At 44.0% G+C, this 23340-nt stretch overlaps 1 protein-coding gene across 3 annotated transcripts in view; it reads right to left on the bottom strand.

The window, feature by feature from the left end:
• The window catches only part of raraa (retinoic acid receptor, alpha a), an 81272-nt gene that overhangs the window by 7521 nt on the left and 50411 nt on the right, over window positions 1-23340 (bottom strand). For all 3 annotated transcript variants that reach the window (XM_039787370.1, XM_039787369.1, XM_039787368.1), the window contains exons 2-3: window positions 11217-11365; window positions 1837-1978 (exon numbers count right to left, since the gene is read on the bottom strand). In XM_039787370.1, the coding sequence (XP_039643304.1) occupies window positions 1837-1978; window positions 11217-11365 (291 nt within the window). The remainder of the gene's footprint in view (window positions 1-1836; window positions 1979-11216; window positions 11366-23340) is intronic.

Here is a 23340-nt window from a genome sequence, read left to right as displayed (position 1 = left end):
CTGCCGACAGACACAAGGTCACCCAGACGTCCCCCGGCGCCTGCAGGGGGTCCACCTTCTGTGTGGGTGTGTGTGTGACAGAGAGTGTATTGTGTTTAAGTGGAGCTGTCGGAGTGCATTTCTGTTAAAGCATTTTTTTTTTCACATCAGTTTGTTTGTTACTTTGCATGTGCATAAATTGAGTATGTGCGTGGAATTGTGCACAAGCATGCATTTCAGTGTGTGTGTGTGTGTGTGTGTGTGTGTGTGAGAAAGAGAGAGAGAGGCAGCGAGACTCCCTGCTGGCCCCAGATGGCCAGCCTCTCCTTCCTCACCAGCCCAGACCAGTTTCACTCGCCAAAGTCACTGTTGAGGACACAAGACGAGCATTCGGCACACTCTGCACAAAATGACCGTAATCAGAAAAAGGCATTACTGTTAAACTAAAAGCAGCTGAGCAAACGTGGCTAATAAAAATAATAAAAAATAACGATAACGATAATAAAAAATGTCAAGCCTCTATTCCATTCAGAAAACCAATTTTAGCTGTTTTGACTGTTCAGTACTACTTATTCACCACTAGATGGCTCTCCAACTCCAATTATTTCCCCTGTTGTGTGTTGTGTGTGTGTGTGTGTGTGTGTGTGTGTGTGTGTGTGTGTGTGTGTGTGTGTGTGTGTGTGTGTGTGTGTGTGTGTGTAAAAGAGCTGGCTGCTGTGATCCTTCTAACCATGATTAATGGCCCCATTCAAAGGTAAAGAGCTCAGGAGCTCAGAGGATAACTTCTTTTACTGTAAGCCACAGTGCTGTGGCATGGGGAGTGCTCCCTGCACTCGTTGTACCAGAAAGATGAGGTAAGCAGCGCTGGGAAGACAGGAGGGAAAGAGGGATAGAGCAATGGAGGTTGTCTGCATATGAGTTTAAACGGGCCTGTGAGAGGAGGAGAGGTGCTACACTTCCTGTCTGCATATGCTTACATGTTCTATTACTAAGCATCTATCAGTATTCACAAGTACAAATGTGTCCCATACACACCATTGTGGTAATGTGTAAAATGATAGCAAGTGTGTGTCTGTGTGTATAACAGAGTGTGTCGTGGGATCGGGCTGAGGTAAAAACCCTGCTGTCCTCCGAGTTCTCTGCGGTCACACCTCTTCCAATTACTTTATCAAGTCTGACTGCCTGGGCGCGGGCATGTGTGTGTGTGTGTGTGTGTGTGTGTGTGTGTGCGTGTGTGCGTGTGTGCGTGCGCGCGCGACAGTGTGTGTTCACACAGCCCCCGGGGTGCAATGATGGGAGCAGACGCCTGCTCTTTCACTCTCGGCAGGTGAGAACATATTCATCACAGAGGCCTGCCAAGCCTGGCGACACCCTCACTGTTATTGCCAGTGTGCATCACGGGTGCCCTTTGTCTCGCTTTTACAGTGGATATTCTCTTCAAACTATAAACAAAACAAAAATCAACTAAAAGCGTCAATGTGTGAAGAATTATTAGCAACAGCTTTGATTTCCCTTTGACTTTGTTTTGGTATCACCACAGGTCATTAGAATTTTCTCAGAAAAATGCGGAAAACTGACAGGATGGCGTTTCCACCCAGTGCAGTCGTAAATAAATGATGAATTAAGTGCAACATTCACACTTGAATCCCCACCAAAGCAGATATGTGTGCGCATCGATTTGGAGCGCTTTTGCAAGTGGAACAAATGTCATCAAATGCTGCTTTAGCTTAGGACTTCCTGCAGTGGTAACAATCATGCTAACTCTTCTGGGATTAAACAGCTATGATGAGATCTGTGCTTGGCCTAAAGAGCCCTGTGGGAGGAGGGAGTTCTGGACAACACCGTTTTTATACTCACATTCCTTGGACATCCCGACTTCCAGGCACTTCTGCAGCCGACAGTACTGGCAGCGGTTGCGGGTTACTTTGTTGATGATGCAGTTCTTCTCCCGGTGACAAGTATACACCATGTTCTTCTGGATGCTTCTCCGAAAGAAGCCCTGTGGGACAGAAAGACAGAGCGATGAGGACAGCGGGGGGGCGGCTGGCAAAAGAAGTGTGAGGGATGCAAATTGCTAAATTACTTGGCAAATAGAGTTGTGCTGTTTGTTGTTGCGTGTCGGCCCTGCGTATGGTTATATATCAACATTACTGCTCTGGTTGCCTTTTGCTAACTCTGGCCTCATATGTTGATCAGGTTTTATGATTTATGATTATGATTTTCATCCAGTTCCAAACAACTAAAGTACTTGCAAGGTTAAAAGAATGAAATCAAAAAGAGGCCATGCAGAATGGCCATATGTAGCTGCAGTTAAAAAGGCAATAAACCAAATAGTTACAACAGGTCCTTAAAAGGCTTATTCCGTGACATAATCTGGCCAGAGACTAATAGTGAACTGTCGACATCTCATGAGGACGCCCACCTGCTCAGTGAGGGCCACCACAACACAATGTATTTTATTTTGGAGATGTTTCAGGTCCAAAGGCTTTTGGGGCAAAAGGCACAGGGTTACTGGGTGCCATATAACCATGGCCCAGTTTACACAGCCAGAAATAAGCAATTCTAGATCCAGGCCAAGCGCGTATTATTAGAGAGAAACATACAGAGAGATAACAAGAAATCCCTCTTTTCCTGCATTTCCCTTTGTAACTGAACTAGATCAAAGAAAAAGCATTTTAAAATGTAGTCCATGGGGTAGAGGACAAATTATAATGAGCTCATCTTTGGTCACTGAGCTGGAATGAGAGATTTTTGGGGAGGCTAACTATGTTTTTATTGCACAAAAGCAAGACATAGAAAGAGAGCAAAGTATCTCTCCCTGATAGATAAGATTTCAAAAAAGCCATGCATCGCAACTCCGATTCTCCTTAATGCCACGCAACCCCAGAAAATCAATGTTAACCTCTGTGGCCCTAGTGCTCAAACATCCCTTGTGTGTCAAAAAGATAAAAAAAAAAAAATAGGTTAATGCAAATTAGCCTCTGAGTACTCTGCAAGCAGGGCTCGGGACAAGTGTAATACAGGTCAGTGTCAGTATTGATGTACACGGGTTATGTTTTGGTGGGAAGGACGGTGGGCGGGACGAGCTAGGGAGAGAGGGAGGGAGGCTGCCGAAGGGGGCCAGTCCCATGCCAAGGGATTAGCTTTGCTAGCCGACAGATGGCCGGTGGACATACAGTAAGCCCACAATTTGTCCCTCCCGGATCACCAGCCTCTTCTCACATCTCCCATCCACCACCACAGAGTGGAAGTGATTCAGGCTTTTAATGAACCACGAGGAGGAATTGCAGTGCAGTTTGTCATGTATCTGTTTGAGCAAGGGTCACATCATCTAACCTTAGTCCGAATTTCATCAAGGCCTCATACAGTACAGGCCAAAAAAAGAAAGTTTGGACACACCTTCTCATTCAATGCGTTTCCTTTTTATTTTCATGACTATTTACATTGTAGATTCTCACTGAAGGCATCAAAACTATGAATGAACACATATGGAATTATGTACTTAACAAAAAAGTGTGAAATAACTGAAAACATGTCTTATATTTTAGATTCCTCTAAGTAGCCACCCTTTACTTTTTTGATAGCGCTGCAAACCCTTGGTGTTCTCTCAATGAGCTTCATGAGGTAGTCACCTGAAATGGTTTTCACTTCACAGGTGTGCCTTGTCAGGGTTAATTTGTGGAATTCTTTCCCTTATTAATGGGGTTGGGACCATCAGTTGTGTTGTGTCAGGTTGATACACAGCCGAGAGCCCTATTGGACAACTGTTAGAATTCATATTATGGCAAGAACCAATCAGCTAAGTAAAGAGAAACGAGTGGCCATCATTACTTTAACAAATGAAGGTCAGTCAGTCTGGAAAATTGTGAAAACTTTGAATGTGTCCCCAAGTGCAGTCGCAAAAACCATCAAGCGCAAATGAAACTGGCTCATATGAGGACCGCCCCAGGAAAGGAAGACCAAGAGTCACCTCTGCTGCTGAGGATAAGTTCATCCGAGTCACCAGCCTCAGAAATCGCAAGTTAACAGCAGCTCAGATTAGAGACCAGATGAATGCCACACAGAGTTCTAGCAACAGACACATCTCTAGAACAGCTGTTAAGAGGAGACTGCGCGAATCAGGCCTTCATGGTCAAGTAGCTGCTAGGAAACCCCTGCTAAGGAGAGGCAACAAGCAGAAGAGATTTGTTTGGGCCAAGAAACACAAGGAATGGACATTAGACCAGTGGAAATCTGTGCTTTGGTCTGATGAGTCCAAATTTGAGATCTTTGGTTCCAACTGCCATGTCTTTGTGCGACGAAGAAAAGGTGAACAGATGGATTCTACATGCCTGGTTCCCACTGTGAAGCATGGAGGAGGAGGTGTGATGGTGTGGGGGTGCTTTGATGGTGACACTGTTGGGGATTTATTCAAAATTGAAGGCATACTGAACCAGCATGGCTACCACAGCATCCTGCAGCGACATGCCATCCCATCCGGTTTGCGTTTAGTTGGACCATCATTTATTTTTCAACAGGACAATGACCCCAAACACACCTCCAGGCTGTGTAAGGGCTATTTGACCAAGAAGGAGAGTGATGAGTGCTGCGCCAGATGACCTGGCCTCCACAGTCACCGGACCTGAACCCAATCGAGATGGTTTGGGGTGAGCTGGACCGCAGAGTGAAGGCAAAAGGGCCAACAAGTGCTAAGCATCTCTGGGAACTCCTTCAAGACTGTTGGAAAACCATTTCAGGTGACTACCTCTTGAAGCTCATCAAGAGAATGCCAAGAGTGTGCAAAGCAGTAATCAGAGCAAAGGATGGCTACTTTGAAGAAACTAGAATATAACACGTGCTCAGTTATTTCACACTTTTTTGTTAAAGCGCCCATATTATGCTCATTTTCAGGTTCATAACTGTATTTTAAGGTTTTACCAGAATAGGTTTACATGGTTTAATTTTCAAAAAACACCATATTGTTGTTGTACTGCACAGCTCTCTCTCACTGCTGCAGATCCTCTTTTCACCTGGTTTCTGTTTTAGCTACAGAGTGAGACCTCTTTTCATCTTCTTCTTCTGTACTATCTTTGATTGCACTCGCACATGCGCAGTAGCTCAGATGTAGAGCATGTCAGCTAGCTAACTCTAGAGACAGTAAAAGAAAGCCTGTTTCTCCAACTTTGGTCAGTTACAAGGCAGGATTAGCTGGGAGACTTCTAAATGAGGGCGCACATGTAAGTAGTTCTTTTGTAGATTATGGTGAACTTGTGTGTGTTGTAGCAGTGCTTTGCTATTGAGAACGACGTAGCATGCTAGCGTTAGCGTTAGCCGGCTAACGCTAGCATTAGCCGGCTATTTTGAACAGCTCACTAGGAGACTGAAAGCAGGACACATTCAGAAACTGTATCTCACTCAAAACAGCATGGATGGATTTTTTTCAAAGTTTGTATGTGTGTGGAAGCACCAGAGACACAAAAGAACACCCCAAATCCCAGAAAAAGTGTTTTTTTCATAATATGGGCACTTTAAGTACATAACTCCACATGTGTTCATTCATAGTTTTGATGCCTTCAGTGAGAATCTACAATGTAACTAGTCATGAAAATAAAGGAAATGCATTGAATGAGAAGGTGTGTCCAAACTTTTGGCCTGTACTGTATCTGCTTTGCAACCGGTTGCTGCGTAAAATAAATTTTTAGTGACGAGTTAAAAATTCCAATCACTGGTGCCTTCTGACCTTGCAATGCTGGACTGGAATTCCATGGGTTTATTTTAATTTTTTTTAATAAATTAATTAATTTTTCTTTTCTTGACTTCATTGGTACTAGTTGTTGAGCTATAACTGCAATTGCTACTCTGTCTTTATTTCCTTTCCTGTGCAATGTAGGGGTGGGTTTGGGGGGTTGAAAAAGTTAAGATGACATGGTTTTTTGCTACACCCTTATGTTATCACTTCCTTTATGAAAATGTCAATAAAGAAATTGTTTAAAAAAAATAAAATTCCAATCACAGTCCTGCTTTTCACGCACCATTATCAGCCTAGAAATAAAAGGTTTGGTACCTCCAGAAGATTCCTACAAACTCCTCTGAGGTCTCCCAACAAAACAGGGGGGGCCTGAACAAACAACAAAGTAGAGAGGCTAGTATTTTGAAGTTAATTCTAGCTGCTGATGCTAAAGGATAAGTCTGGGGTCTTTGTGCATGTATGTGTGTTATCATGTCGCCATTGATCTGCCGGTGCCCTGACCCTGACCCCAGTGACACAGGGGATTAACCCACTCCCCCCACGCACCCCCAGGCGCCCTCTCGCTGCACCTCCCAATTGGTCGCTGCTGCCGGCTCGTGGGCCAGTCGGTTGGTCCTGCCCCCACCCGCCCCCCGCCCCTCTCCTTCTTTTAGGAGTCATTGCTTCCTGCGGCCCTTAAGCCTCTTTTTGTATCACCGCTTAATCCACCCGGCGACAAGAGCCCTCAGCGGACCTGTCAGCCACCCTGCAGCTTTCAGAGGAGATGAGAGCTGCAAGAAGAGGGAGAGGGAAGGATGAAAAAGAGGACTGAACGGTAACAGCACATACATGATTGCATGGGTCATGTGCTCTTGAATTCACAGCTGTCTACCTGGCGTGCGTTATGAGCCTCATGCATTTATGAGTGTGTCAGTGCCTTCTGCTTTGCATGTGCGTGATGAAATGCTTTATTAAGAGGGAAGCGGGGGGTGGGGGGTGGCGAGTTCACAGGGAAGCACAGGAATCCTCTCTTACGTGACTTTCACACTGTGCCCAGATTAAGAGTGCGTTCCCAGCCTCCCACTGTGCAAGTGTGTATGTATGTGTGTGTGTGTGTGTGGGCATACCCCTGCCTTTATTATAGAACAGCTATTGCTACAGCCCACACATTAGTAAAGACGGATGCTTGGTAAGAGGGCTGAAAAACACAGCAAATAGGTAACATTCTTGCTAAAGGTGGCAGTTGGGGATTCTAGAAATATCGTTACACTTCTCCCCCATTGCAGCGGAAACCAGGAGGAGGGAGCGCCCGCTGCGCGCTGCCGTGCCTTCAAGACAAAAACATAAACATGAGGGGGTGGACATGCATATTTAATGTTTAAGTGTTAATATCTAGAGGGGAAAAGAAGTGCAATGCCGGTGAGTATATGCAGGCGGTAGAACTTAAACAACAAACGAATGAGCTGTCTCCAAGTAGCAGAGCTCAACATCCCCCTCCTGTTTCCTCTGTTCGCTGCAGCCCCCAGGAAATGCCTTTGTAGTTTGGCATGCTGCAGCAAAGCTAGCGCTGGTAACCCTCGATTTACCCCAGTCTCAGATGAGACAACCATATACATTCACATGCCTGTAGTGTTGAATTATTGAGTATGCAATGCCAAGTCATCTCCTCTGAAGTCAGAGATACGGAGAAGGCATTCTGAATTTTTCAAATAAGCACTGCGGCTGTTGAGTGGGCAGACAGTTCATTGACAGGGGACTAGCGGCTGACGCTAGCTGCTGAACTTGATGGATATTTTCATAGTTTTAGCCAACATTCCTTATGATTATAATATAACACATTGTTGCGTTCTTTGGTGGCAGTGACATGGTGAAATGAATCCTAAATCAAAGCAGTGTTTAACGTTCCAGGGAGCAGAGATCAGCAACTGATTGTTAAAACTTCTGAATTAAGTTGTCATCGTTCTAAAAAATGATATGCACAGCACAATAATTGTTGGCTGATGAATTAAAACAACAGCTATATTCTCAGTGCACAATGGCCTTAAAAAGCTAATTACAGTGTCAATTCTGATACTGTTTCTGAGCTGTCAGAGAGAACAACCCTGTGATCACTAAGGAGAAACTAATTACTCACGTTCACAGCTCGTCTATTGTTTGCCCTCCTTCTGTGTTTATCACACTGTTACAGAGTTTTGACCTCCCATTAGCAAGTGTGTTAGACTGTTGTGTGTTTAATTCCTTTTAAATGCCTCCTTTGTCTATGATCGACCTTACTGACAAACTACACGTAAAGATGTGAAGAGACCCGTTTGCAATAACGACACAACCACGGCCTCTGCTTGAGGTGACATGAGGTTTAACACCGACACTAACCACAGAGCAGATTTCATACTTCTATATTGGTCACACACACACACACACACACACACCGGGGGCTGTGATTTTGCCTTAGTATTTCACTTATTACCCTATTTAATTATTTAATTTAATGCTATTAGACAATGGCGAGCACTGTTAAGGTGACACAATTAAAAGCACTTTGGGACATGAAATGACCTTTGAGATCAAAGTCGATGCTTTTTAATACATGTAAGCACCTGAAAAAAAAAAGAAAGAAAAAAAGCACAATCAAAGTTTTCCCACGGTCACATTTCCTGCCCATGCTAAACTTTTTCAAAAACACAAAATCGAATAAAACACAATCATGTTAGAAAACATTTAGTGCATCACACATACTACACATTATTTGGACAAGGGCAATTATGTAACTATGCACCATCTTCCCTGTCTCTCACACACTCAAGCATAGCCTCTCAGTACACACACGTGCATGCGTGCACACACACACAGACACACACACAGGATTTGTCTAGCCTAGACAGTCAAGAATAGATTTGATATGATTAATGTAAGTAAATAACTTGACTTCGGTCTAAGCATTTCTACATACAAAACCTGTCAAAACTAAAAAAGACGATTATCAAAAATGGTGTGACTTTAAATTTGTGGAAATCAAATTTGCATATATTTCAAACACAGCCAGCAGCCAGTGTGGTTTCCCATAGAAAACAGCAGAGGGGTCAGCTTCTTCTTACTTTGTTAACTTTTTATAAGTGGCGTTTGGGGAGCAGGTTGACTTTCATGGAGCACTCGGAGGGTTTGGTTTTAAGGGATACGTGTGTGTATGTATGAATCCTTGCTTCCCTGTGCCCTCGTCCCTGTGTGCATTCTTTACTCATTTTCCACTTCACCCCCCGCCCTGTGCTCTGGTCCGTCTTTCTTTTGGTGTCAATGGGTTCAGCTGTGGCCCCTGTTCCCCGTCCGCCTAATCTGCTGCCCCTTCAACCATCCCCACTTCTCTCTTTTTAGCTGTTCATTGCTCCCAGAGCCCAGTCTGCTCTCGCAATCCCACTATCTCACTCCCTGCAGTTTCTCCCATATTTGTGTCGTTTTGTCTGCATTTCTACATTCCTTTTGAATTCCTGCCCTTTCTTTCTGTTTTTTTTTAACTGCTGCTGCCTCCTGCCTTCTTCAGCATGTTTTTCTTTCGCTCTGCTCTACCCCCCTTCCTCTCGCAGCACTTCTATCCCTGCACATATGGCAACACATACAGACCACAGTATTGGCTCCACGGTCAATAAGTCAAAGGGTCTCTAGCAGGCACCTGTCACCAACAGCACCACCACTCCCTACCTCCACTTGCTATACACAGGGCTGTTGTTACAAGAAAATAAATCTTGCCAAGAGGATTTACATACTCATGTTTGGGTTAGGACTCGCCCACGTTGGAAAATCCTATTTGGTAAATTCAAGAAAGCATGTGATAAAGTTTGAGATTGGTGATGCAGACTTCTCAGTTGGTGGTGCGTGCATGCACATCAGGGACTTTTCCTTTGATTATCTGCCATGTTTTGTCATCTTTCCTGTGTGCGTAAATGTCTCATCAGTAAGTTGTATGCTCTTGTCATAATACTGAGACTGAGGATGGACTTGTTTCTAACTATGGACAGTTCTCTGAGTTAAGTCAATTGATAAACTCTAAGGGAGTTTCCAGACACGATTAGCATGTGTAATTTAGGCTAGCTGTGACGCTAATTCTATTTATGATGAATACTGTCATAAATATATAGTATAAAATACTGTGTTGATGGGACTGCTAAGCTGCATCAAGGTACTTGATTATACATTCTGTAATCATGTTTCTGTTTCTGGATATCATATTGTTAACCAATTACCAGTTATTGCACTCTCGAAAGAACGCAGTGTTACTGGCACAGCCTTATTTAACGTGGCCAAGCTACAGGGTCAGCGGGTCTTTGATGTCGGTAGTATTGATACTGATATGAGTGTGAGCATGCCTGTTGATAGTATGCTTGATTGTTATTGCTGTTAGTGTTTACATTATGAGAAAAGCCCAGTTAAATTATTGTTAGTTATGGCTAAACTGATATGTGTATATTTTCCATTTCTACTTTTTTATTTTATTTTTCAGACCACACACATAACTTTGATGCATGTCATAATTACGTCTGTTGTATTGCTGTTCTGTATTGAGGACAAATCGCTCACTAAATTAAGCTCCATCCTGTTTCCTGTCTAGGGTTTTCTGACCGACACTGCAGGGCGAGTAATATCCTAAATATTCCTCCACCAGAACCCCCCTATCTTTCAACGCATGACCGCCAAGCAAAAGAAAACGAGTTTGTGAAATGTTGACATTGTGGATATTGAAGGTTTGCACCTGGAAGTGAGATTATATTAGATTCCACAGATCCCTCCACCTCATCTCTAAAAGATATTTTTTAGGGATTTGCCCTTTATTTAGAACAGCTGATGAGAGAAAGGAAACGGGGGAGAGAGAGGGGGGGGGGATGACACCTCCACCTCATCTCTATCCTTCTCTGAGCTTACAAAACTCTGGCTCTGCGCCTTGGGAGCAGCGAGATAAAGGGGTCTGTGTGCTCACACTAGGAGGAGAGCATGTATGCATGCAGCAACAACTATCAACTGATAACAGAGCAGATGGGGGTTATAAGGCCTCTTCAGCACCTGTATAACATGGCGGTATTGATAACAGACGGCCGATGTGGACACGTCAGCAGACGTTAGAGTTAAGCTGCGTGACAAAGTTTCACATACTGCTCATGATTAGATGCAGGTCCATCATATACATTATCTTGTGCACAGTGTACAATGTGCACAGATATAGGTTTTAAGTGTTGAAAGAGGCATCTGCATATTGTCCAGGTTATATTGATGATTAAGCAACTCAACAAAGCAACCAATATTGATTCCCCATGAAAAAGTAGTCCATTTTGACTCATTTTAACATTCCAGCATTAAACAATGAAAAAACCCCAAAGGATGTGAAATACTCAAAATGACGTGCTTTATCTTTTTCATCTTCTCCGCTTAGCCTGTGAAGACCATGTGAGCGTATTGTCCCCCCTCTACAAATCACACGAAGGTTACAAGATTGACGAAACATCTTGCTTGCTTGGCAGATTCAGAGAAAGGCAAGGAGTCTCACCTTGCAGCCCTCACAGGCGCTGACACCATAGTGGTACCCTGAGGACTTGTCCTGGCACACAAAGCAGGGCTTGTAGACGCGGGGTGGCGGGGGAGGTGAAGGCGGGCTGGGCACTATCTCCTCTGAGCTGGTACTCTGGGTCTCTATCGCTGTGGAGAGGAAAGAGCAACAACAGGGGGGGGTTAGTGAACACTATCAGATAGAGCAATGACAGACATGCAGCATTAATCGATATCAGTGGGATAAACACTAAATCTCATGTGCACACACACGCACACACACGCACATCTAATACAAATCACCAGAAGGGAAACTTATTGACTTTCTAGAAATATTGTATTAGAAAGGAAAAGAAAGAAAGAAATGAAAAAAAAAAACAGCACATGCAAGGACAACTTCTTGATCAGACATTATCAGATCCGCCACAGGAAAGACTTCATAAAAATATCTTTACAGAACAAACACTTTCTTACACACACTGATCAAACACCAATGAAACCAGCCTCTGCAGAGTATTATTATTATTTACTGCTGAAATTATGGCTTGTGTGTATTGAGTGTTACAGCTAGAGGCTACTTTGCTAGCAGGGCTCAAAGACAGCAGGTTTTCTCCTCTAATGCACAGCCTTGTGCTTTTATTTATTCAGAAATTGTGCAGTCTTTTTTTAAGTATGAATGCTTGAAAATAAAGGATAAAACATACACTGCGCCAATCAAGAGCAACAAATAGCGCAGACGAGGCTAAGCATAGGCTACTTCTCACTGCTTCTGACCAAGCAAGACAGGTTTACATGCTCCCAACCAAACACACAACTAATTCCCTCTTATTCAATATAAGACCAGGGAACAGGAAGAGGCTGAATATGCACTGTATTCATCCAATAAGCACTAATATGACAGACCAAACAACATGTGAGCGCTTTGCAGGCTCCCATATTTTATGTGCTCGTACATAGTAAACAAAAGCAGTCCAGGATTGAAGGGAAGTAACCTGCTGTTGCCTTCATGTAATATGTATTGGACTTTGACCTCAATATCCTGTGTGTTGCAAAACACGGCTCTTTAATCAAACATAAAAACACACATTCACAGCGGAGACCTGCACCCTGTGGCCTATGGCCAAGTGTATAATCCTGTTTTTAAATGGTGCCTTTTTGAGCCAGCATGTGTGTTTTACTTGTAACCAGATTTTTATACTGATGCCTGAGTTTTAATATCCAAATACTATACTGTTTGTCATTTAAGAAAATAAGATGCACTTCAAGAACTTTGACTACAGTACGAAATTCTGTCCATATCCATATAGGTATCATACTTTAAGCATTTGTGCAGTTTTTCAGCCCCGTTGCTCCACCCAGCATCATCAGCTCAACAGAAGAGGGATTGGGGAGGTTGACAAGCAGCTCAGGAGCCGCCTGCAGCTCAGTGTGTAAATAAGCCCTCTATATTTAACAGATTGGGCTGGTTCAGCAGGCCCGTAGTACAGCTGGGAACCCACGCCACGTGACGGCCCCGCAGAAAAAACACTACGCTCGCATTGGATCCTAAAACAACACACGCAACTCTAATCGAACTGCACACTGGGCAATAAATAGCAAGGAGAAAGTTTTTTCTACCTCTCTTTCTCTCACACACACACAACCACGCACAGGGTGCGAACTACGGGGGAGCTAGGGGGAGCTCAGCTCCCCATAATAAGACATGGGCTCCCCTGAAAACGTGATTTGTGAATTTTTGGGGGTCTCTAAAAATACTGACAATGTGTCATTTTGACATGCAATTTCAGTTTTGTGTAATGTGATCATCGTGGATTATAATGTGTAAAACTGCAAAAATATAATTCATGCGTGATGGTGATTTAAACCCAATTCACTTCAATAAAGAAAACTATACATGCTATTCTTGTTATGAGCATCAAGGCGCATGGGCGCCGGTGCGCGCAAATCCAACTCCTGTTTAGTACATGTTAACTCAAAGATTCGGAAAAAATATAAACATTGGAGGCCATTAATCGGAAGCGCAAGTCCTTGAAATCCATTCGGCAGTAAGCATCATATAGCCATGGCAAAAAGAAAACAAGGCAGTTTAATTAATTTTGGTTTTACTAAGAAACTGTGTAGCGATGACTTTAATAGCACGACTAATTCACCTGCTGCAAGCCCTGTTAGCACACCTCCCACCGGGGTGACAACGCAAGAAGAAGCTGAAGAAATAATGTCGTCTCTGGCTGAAGATGATCCTAACCCCTCTCGCTCCTCTCTCCTGTTAAATTGGAACAGCCGGCAGTGGAGAGCCTGGAAGAGCCGATATACGTGGCTGTTTGTTAAGGATGGAAGCTTGGGGTGCGTTGCTAAGGTCTAATTGAACGGAGGAATTCTGGTATTCTTCGGTAGCCTGAGTAACTTTCACCGTTGTTCATGTGAAATCTCAAAAACAGCCTGATGCTTTGTTTATATATTTGTGGCTGGCTGTTTGCCCTATCTATTCCTGTCGATAAAGTATGATAGGGTAAATCCTGTAGTGCATACACTTGTAGCTGTTATGTATCTTTGTAAGTCATTGTAAGTTGCAAGCGCACGACCCCCGCGTGGAAAAAAAATGGGCTCCCCCGAAGGCCACGGTATAGTTCGAACACTGACCACGCACGCTTTCCTATCCTTTTATAGTGACTATGTACTGGTCTCTGCTTGCCAATCTCCACGTGCATGCAGCAGATGGTGCAAGGGAAGATTACATTCAGAACAACCAAAATAAACAGACCTGATGCCCAGATATGTTCAAGGCTTCCTGGATAAAATAACCGACAGAAGCACGGTACACCAAAATCCAGCCTCTCCGAAGGCTGTGTGTTATCTCTGCAGTCGGGAAAACACACAGCATATCCAAGTGGGTTTCAAGCAAAGGGTGACAGTTAAGCTAACAGCAATACGGCTCACAATGCAACACAGTGACACCCAATCAGGCCCAGGATATCAAGACATTTCTTATATTAGGGCCCAGATATTATATTATATATTAGACACCAGCGTGGTGTAAATCGGTTAATATGGGTTAAGGGGTAAAACATTGGACCTCAGCCCTGAGTGAGACACTTATTATTTGCTTATTAAACAGAGATTATTTTGTGAAGACATAGAAAAGGTATTTGCAATATCAGGGGAGAAGAAGAGAGAGTTTTCAGACGATGGAGGGCAAAGATGAAGGGAGGAAAGCAGGGGGGGCACGAAAAGGCAAAGATGTGGACGAGACAAAGAAGTATGATGTGTTTGAGCAATTAAAGACAGAAATACAAAACACTAACAGATGAAGTGATAAAAAAAACGTAAAAGAAAGAGTAAAAGCAAGGCTGTATTTATTACTATATTCGTGTTCCTCCCTCGAGTTTGTCTGTGACACAAACAGCTGTCAGGATCGAACTTAAAGCCTTGAAAAACTACAAATGGGAGTATTTTTGATGTGTTGAGCCAAAGTGTGAACTATTCATTTCAGAAAGGATTACAGCAAAGGAGTGATACATTTGAGAAAATGTGTGGACATATGCTCATAAACAAGAATTACACTATTTTCCAGCAAGGAGAGTTATGCATATAGCAGGTAATAATACACTGTTGTTTTGCTGTGGTAGAGGAGGAAAAATGGGAGGTCATTTTGTGCAAAGGAGGTAAAGGATTCAGTCACAAAGTGAGCTGGGAGGCTGAGTGTGAGAAGGAAAAGGAGAGAGATTCCATCCCTTGCTTCTCATTGTCCTTTTATTGGTGTCACTGCGGGCCAGCTTTGCCCATGCCACTGGGCCATGCAGTCACTGTGCTTAAGTAGAGCAGCCCTTACATAACATGGCATATTTTCTCATTAGCAAAAAAAACATTCAGTTTTCTGTGCTCTTCTGCCTCTCTTGATGTGGACTGATTACAGCCCAGCATTATTAGTGTGACCACAGAGTGATTCATCCACGTTAAAGCTTCCTTCAGTAGACAAACAGATGTGCCACCCACCCACACATAAACATGAAAATTGCATCCATGCCTACATTTACACAGGCAGGCTTAGGGCTTTCCTGGAGCCATTTAAAAAGCCTCATCGGTCAGTTACATACACACACACACACACACACACAGACACACACACACACACACACAGAATGCGTAGTCTTAATGAGAGCACCCATGGAAATCTGGGACACGAGGACCAGAGTCTGTGAGGGGGCTGGCGACTGTAATCAAATACAATGGCTGGCTTCTGGAGCCTTGTCAAGCTGAGGCATGGAGCAAAACAATGGCAGGCCTGTGGACAGAGAGGCAGAAAAGGCACAGCAGAGAGGACAGAGCTACTTAGCCCTTCAGCAGCCCTCACCCTGGCATTATTCAACACCAGGCTGCATCCAAGCTCTGATCAACACCAACTATCATACAAGCCTGCCTATTGTGCGATCCACCAAATCATACGCACAAACACTGGAAGAACTGACTCACGCTCGCCTGGAGAGCTTCCTTCCATATCCTTGCAACATATTAACGCTGGAAATGTGCAAGTCTGGCAAAGCCGGAGCCCCTCCAGAGCCTGCAAAGTCAACACAGTAACTAATACTTGTGCTACAGCTAGAATATCATTCATTTAGCCAAGAGAGAGGAACATGAATAGAAAATAACACACTGCTTGGCTTCAGGATACATACACAGGAACCTGCAACCCTGAAAATAATGTTTAAATGAAAAACAGTAAGGAGGTACTGATAAGGAATCTATTTTACTTTGATAAGGAAGCTATTGGTGAGGAGGTGAAACAGACACCGCACGGACCCTATGGTCACCGAAATTGTTGTTAGCCAGACACAAGGTTGGATTGAAGACTACAGCCTGGCATGCTGTCAGACCAGACCCAGAAACAGCACAGGCCGTCAGGTGTAACCAGCGGAAACCATCCTGACACTGCGTTGAAACAGCAGAAGTCCATTTGAAATCTGACCACTGGCTCTGGCTGAAAACTAGCCTTTCTGCTCATACTGGCACATTTAAAGTATTGGATGTATTGAATATTATTATGTTTCTAATTCTGAATTTCATTGTTATTAATTAGTCTAAACAATGTGTGAGTTGGCCATGAATTAACAACATACTTCTCATAAAAACAATTTTTAATGACCAACACGTGAAAGCACCTAGATTTAATTTACTTATATCTCTCCTCTGATATTCACATATACAGACGAGTAAGCAGCCCCCCAGAAATCGGAATAGCTTAATGTGGCGTGGTGTTCTCAAACTCAAAGCCAAAGCACCGGTGATTTAATTAAGTTCAAGTGTGAGTGGTCTGTAATGTTGCTCTTCAGATTCACTTTGCATACATCATGAGCCACAAGTGCACTTAGAGAGAAGCCGCGCCCTCGCAGCCACATCCTCCGTAAGCAATTACAGCATGCCTGGACTTAAATGGACAACTATGCAAGACTGAAATGAAATCTATTCTGATGATGAACTAGCCAGAGCTGTAATATTGACACAAGATAGCCTGGCTAACATCAGCACTTCAAAAGGCATTGAGACCACAGACCAAGAGACACACAAACACACAAGCCCAGCGGCTATTATCAAGCCTCCAGACTGTGCTGTCTCGGCCCAGAGCTGCTGAGCAGTTCTTGAGGTTCAGCTCTGGGTTAGTCCTCTGAGATTTGATTACCTTTTTCCCCACTGGTTACTGGGCCCAGCTGTGAAGCATATTAATGAGATTTCACCATCATTAGGAGGAAGCTAACTACATTAGCAGGCTGGCTGGTTGGCTGGCTGGATAGAGGTAAAGAGAAGTGGAGAAAATGAAGGCAGAGGGGATGGAGGAGAAGAAGGAGGGCTTTGACAGGGTCTTTGACTTTGTTGAATCCTACTCTATCACGAAGACCATTGTGTTCCCCTGGCTTCTATTAGGTTATTTGGACACACACACACACACACACACACACACACACACACACACACACACACACACACACACACACACACACACACACACACGCCATGTGTAAGATACATGGCAGGACATATACAGGTCCATTTGTCTTTCCATGCAGTGATTGTGCAGGAGAGGAAACACCAGACAGACCACCATGCCACAGGCTGCTGCATTAAGGCTCACTTTGAAGTCTGCTTAAAATAATGAAGTGGGATGGCCAATGAAACAGCCTCAGGGATAGTTACTGCCTTGCAAAAAAAAAACAACAACTGGGATTTGTAGGCCAATGTATCATGCATGTCCATTAAAACAACTGGCAGCAACTTAAGAGCTTTTATGTGCAATGAAACAGACCAACAAGTGAGCAGAGAAGGGTATCACTCATGCAAAGTGCTTGACTTTTGCTAAACATTCAGACGTTATTTTTGGTTTCCAAGTCAGGAATGCGGGTAAGCAGCAGGGGAAACCACACACACACACACACACACACACACGAATGCTTTGTCAGCACTCTTAAATTACTGAAGGGGGAAATGGGACTATTTCCTTGCTTACAGGGAAATCCTGCCATTCTCTTACTAAGCGTCATAACAGCTCTCTGCTGAAAATGGATGGGGCTCCATTCGCTGCCTTTACACCGATTACTGACAGCAAAGCAACGCACACCATCTAAATATGAGTGGGAGAGAGGGCGTGTGTATGCGCCATCCCGTGCTAGCAGGCACGCACAGACTGACAGCTATTTGGTGAGCGACAGTGGGGTGTGTTTGTGTTCAAACACAGAGTGTGAACAGTTATTGGAGGGGAGCGGGGGAGGAACAGGGCGCGCAAACACACACACACACACACACACACACACACACACACACACACACACACACACACACACACACACACACACACACACACACAGAGAGGAAGGAGAGCCAGTGGAGGTATAGGGCAGGAGAGCAGACAGCGAGCCTCACACCTCCTGTATTCTCTGTAACTGAATCCGGCCCTTCCACCCATCTCCTGAGCCCCCCCCCCCCCAACCCTAACCCATATTTAATCATCTTATAGATTGTTCTTGATTTGGAATGGTGTTATGTCAGTAGCCCATTTGTCACTACTCCCACTCACATCCGGCTTGTTATGATGCGGTACGAATGTGTGTGCGTGTTTCAGTGAGAGTGAGTTAGGAGGATTACTGAGCATCCTCCTGCCCGGTTGTGCACACCGTAAGCTGCAGCATGTCTAGCTTGCAGTCTACCTTCTCAGTGTGGAGAGAAAGAGGGAGAGCGAGAGAGAGAGAGAGGGAGAAGGCATGGAGATACAGGGGTCTGTCACTAATAATGAGCCTCCAATCTCCATTGTTTCTAACCGAGTCATGACTCATGATATCTTTTTCTGCGGCGCATGACACATCGTTTCCACTTAAGAGAGTTTGTTGTGGTCTACATTTCAGAGAAATGACAGCCTTCTGTTTTACAACCATTGCGAATATTCAAACCTTACAGAGAGAGCAGAAACTGATGTGACAGCTTTAGTTCTTAAAAGGACTGTACAGTACATTTAAAGGCTACACTGGCTTCAAAACCCAAATTTGATGGATAGTGCTCCAAATTGGGGCAAAATAACTCCCCCCATCGAGAGTGTTACGGCAAGAAAAACACACATACGTGAGTGATAGGTGAGGGTCTGAGCAGAGGCCGAAGGGCAAGGCGGTGCAGAGTAGGGAGTCTTTCTAGGCGGTTATGACGATCCCTCCTTAACACAAGGAAACGGTGGGCCAGAAGTGGGGAAAACACCAGGTTGTGTTTAGCAGGGGTAATTTATGGCATCTTTACATCTTGGTGAAGTGGGGAGGAGTGTTGTATGTGGGAAATATGTGACGCCACAGGTATATGCATTTCTTCTGTTTGATCGCTTTTAGGGACACAACGAATGAAAATGTGCATGCTCATGCAAATAAGTGCAACTACCCGTTTGACACTCAAGTGTATGTATGTGCACGACAGCCTGTGCATGTGTGAATGTCAGCATGTTCTTGTCTAGGCCAGGCCTGGTTTTTATCAGCCCAGCGGCCCCCACCATGTTCCCGAGCCCTTCTCCAGGGGCCCAAGATAACTTCCCTCTCCACGCTGCCAGGCCTCTGAAATAACAACACACCAGGTTTTCCTATCACTGCTTCCCTTGCAAATGGAGGCAAAACTGAGAACATGTGTGGACAAACTAGGGTGCGGGGGACCAAGGGATCAAGCAGATGGCAAAGGTGAGGTCTACAGGGGCTAGACTTCTAGCAGCAACTTTGTGTTAACCATAGTAGCTGCTCTGTGCTGCTGCAGCCACATGCTAGCCTTTGGCACAGTTAATTATGAGTCTCCTAATAAATACAGAATGCACCGGACATCTAAACCACACATACACTCCTTTTATTTTTATGCCCTCAATGTTTATGGATCTGATTGTGAAAAACAAAAAGATAATAGGCATCCAAAGACAGCTATCTTGCCAGAGAGAAACACAAGTTCCCTGGCAACAACGCTCCCTTGCAACCCTGAGTAACAGTGTAACTCTACCCAGCAGCTGTCTATGCCTGCTGACTGACAGTGGGACTATGTGAGCTGGCACTTGCCCTAGGGTGACTGGAGATATTTGGCATGAGCTGATGATGTGGGACATGGTGGTGGGCACAAGGGGGCACAAAGCAGCCCGTGTCGGCCAGAGGATGCCAGAATGTGGATAGATAGGCACAGCAGTGTCATACTAGTGTGTGGGCATGAACACTCCAAAACATGATATCCAATGTAAGAGTGTGTGTGCGTGAGAATGTGAAAATGTGTGTGCAGGATTCACTCAGGATTCTGAACATACAGCTGGTACAGTACATGTCAGGTCTATCAAGATGGTCTGACAGGCCGAGGAGTCAATGCAAATGTATTTTTTTTTTGTTGCAGAGATATACTGTCTTTCAAATGTACTCCTGTATGTGTGCATTAAGGGCCAGTGGTGGAATGTAACTAAGTAAATTTACTCTTACACTACTTTCTATTTTTATTCCACTACATTAATCTGACAGCTTTAGGTACTAGTTACTTCACAAATTAACATTTTTCTCACACATGACACATGTAGTTTAAAATAGGATGTTTGATTATAAATTAAACTACCCAACTTTTAATACTTTAAGTACATTTTCCTGATAATACTTACATACTTTTACTTAAGTAACATTTGCAATGCAGGACTTTTACTTGCAACAGAGTATTTTTACAGTGTGGTATTAGTACTTTTACTTAAGTAAAGGATCTGAATACTTCTTCCACCACTGATAGGGGCAGCACCAAAGCCTCATCACTGCAATGAGCTAAAAGACCGGGAATTTAATTAAATGGGAGAAGCAGACCTATGATTAGCAAGCCTTTTCCGCGGCTAATCCATGTGACGAGTACAAGCAAGTGTTTGCCCTCAGTGGATCTGCCATTGAGCGTGAAGTTATGTGACATCACTGACCCACATTAAGAGACAGAGACAGGGCAAGAGAGCTGGGAGCAGCAAGAGACTGGCTGCAAGAGAATAAAGACAGAGAAGAGGAGAGGGCATCTGAGGAAAAAGACACAAACATTTCAAAATCAGGCCCCAAATAAAAGCCATGCATGCCGGCAAGTTTGCTTTCAGACACCTTCTGTAGAGTGAGAACGGGAGGTGTAACCACAGTGTAACCTCCCTTTGTCAACTCTCTCAAGGCAAATTAATAAACCCTTCCTGGAGTGACTTGTAGTTGTAGCACCTTATGGCACATAATTCAAGATCAAAGTCACCATTGGATCATAACACACACCACACAGCCCTTCACAAACCGGTCTTTAATGTTACTACTCTGACTGTGAAAATGGCTTCATGAAACATTAAGCCTCTCTTTTACAGAGTGCCTGCATTGGTTAATTATAGAATTGTGGGTGAGTGGATGACTGTTTGCATGCTTTTTTTATAAAAAAAAATGTTCCCGCGATAACATCCTGCACTCATGCATACGAGGAGCCAGGAGGGTGCCAAAGAAACACTAAACCTGAGCCTACCCAAACCAGAAACTCACTGTGTGCTCTAACAAAAGGTTAGATTTTAGTTGTCTGATTGATCCCTCAAAGCCACTTAGAATGAGTGCAACAGCCAAATAAGCCTCTATTCACGTAAAATAAAGGTCAACGACATTACAAGCAACCTGTAATAAGAAGTCAAAGGGGTCAGAGGCCTGAATATGTTCCTGTGACCTTAAAGTAATTACCAATTGCTGGAAGAGATACAAAAATGTTCAGAGAAGAGAGGTTGTGTGTCTTTGAAAAACACTGCAATTGAAAAGATTTGTGCAAATTTGATTTCCATTCGTTGGAGATAATGAACACATTTCATTAAAAACAATCACAGGTGAAGAAATAGCTTGAAATGCATTTCACATGCCACGATTCTGTCTGCCTGCGCTGAACCTAAATCCATACACATTATCAGACCCTTTTCATCTTTACTGAGCCGAGTGCCACACACAGTGCCTCTCAGTGTTTGAAGGCCAAAGACCCTCATGAATGCTTATGCTCGAGTGTTTGCTTTTCACTCACTCTAACAGAGAGGTTATCTGCCCATTGATAAGCGCTAATCCAATATGACTGGCAGCTTTCAAGGCCCTTCGTTCTTAAGCGCATATTTAACAGTGGAGGAAGCAGGTCATAAATATGGAGGGGGGCAAAGGGCTATTTGCATTAGGAGGGCTGAAGTGGACTTGGAGAGGCCAGGAGGAGGTAAAGAAAAAAGAGGGGGAACAAGGGATCAAGAGAGGAGGGAGAAAGAGAAGAGGCTCATGAGGATCTGGGGAGGAGAAGAGAGGATCACCAGGGACAGGCTTTGTCATGTTAAACTGCCTCTCTCGACTCCTGTTCTCCCTTTCCCCTCCTCTCCCTCCCTCCCTCTCTCTCTCTCTCGCTCTCTGTGTGTGGACAACACAATAGTCAGTCACAGGGGGAAAAGATTACGAGGGTTTGATCTTCTCAACTTCAGAGCAGGCGCTTGATTGTGGAAATGGGGGAGAGTGAATGGATGATTGTATTCAATAACGCTAAATAATGTGCCTCCTTACCAGACAATTTCTCTTAAACTCCAGACACCCATTTAGGTTTGTCACTTCATGTACTCGTCAACATGAGTTAGAGCTAATAGTTAAACTCGCTTGTAATTTTACCTCTGCCTTCAAGCCTCGGCAGGCTAAGCGTGCATTCCGCTACTGTACTTGTAAACCATAATGACAACAGTTCCCTTCATAAATTAGCTCAAAGTACACCACGTCAAGTTTGGACTTAAAAGCATATTATTTATGGAGGTAAGTGGAGGTATTTGCAAAGGTGTGGACAAGAAGATGCAGCAAGCGTACCATTATCCTGTCACTGGTCTGTTAAAGAGCTCAATCTTGCCAGGACCAGAGGAGTTTAGTAGGTCAGCACAGGAGTTAAAATGGCCTTAAAACCCCAGAGGAGACAGCTGACATATTTAGAATAGCCAGATCCCGAGGAAAACATTAATGACACAGAAACACACAAAACAACCAATCGTTCATACACACGCAGACGTTATTCTACAAATTCATAGGCTGAAATGACTTGGCTGCACACGTGACCAAACTCCTCTGCATTAGGTAAATGGGCTAAATCCACCAAATATCACAGTGGTAGCTTTAAACACCTTATGCTACGTTTACTCGTGGCCGGATATTTTCATAAACGGACATTTCAACCTCTCCGTTTTCAAAAATACCATTGTGCTCAGCCGTCAGTTTTCAGAAAAGTGTTCGTTTACGCGTACCCATGTATATGCCAAACCTGTATGGCAGTGTAGCGAGAAGCTCAAGCCCACGTTAGCCAATCAGAATCCTGAAAATAGCAACAACAGCAACGAATCACTTCCTCTCTCTTCTCTTCCTCACTTCCTCGGCTGCCTAAACCTCCGTTTGGCTCAGTTTACATGCAAACAAAGTTTTCAGGTGCGAATTCTCCGTTTGCGTGTAAACGAAGGGCACAAACGAAGGGAAATGTCTCTGTTCTTCAAAATAACCATGTACGTGTATACGGGGTATTAGGCTCGCCACTGCCGGGCCAGCCACTGCTCTCCTGCTCATGAAGCCTAATGATGACTGATGACACACATTTGATTCAGCTGT

Source organism: Perca fluviatilis, chromosome 21 (assembly GCF_010015445.1).
Source record: "Perca fluviatilis chromosome 21, GENO_Pfluv_1.0, whole genome shotgun sequence".
Classification (NCBI taxonomy): domain Eukaryota; kingdom Metazoa; phylum Chordata; class Actinopteri; order Perciformes; family Percidae; genus Perca; species Perca fluviatilis.
Note: the sequence above shows the minus strand (reverse complement) of the source record. Positions and strands in the feature narration are given on the sequence as shown.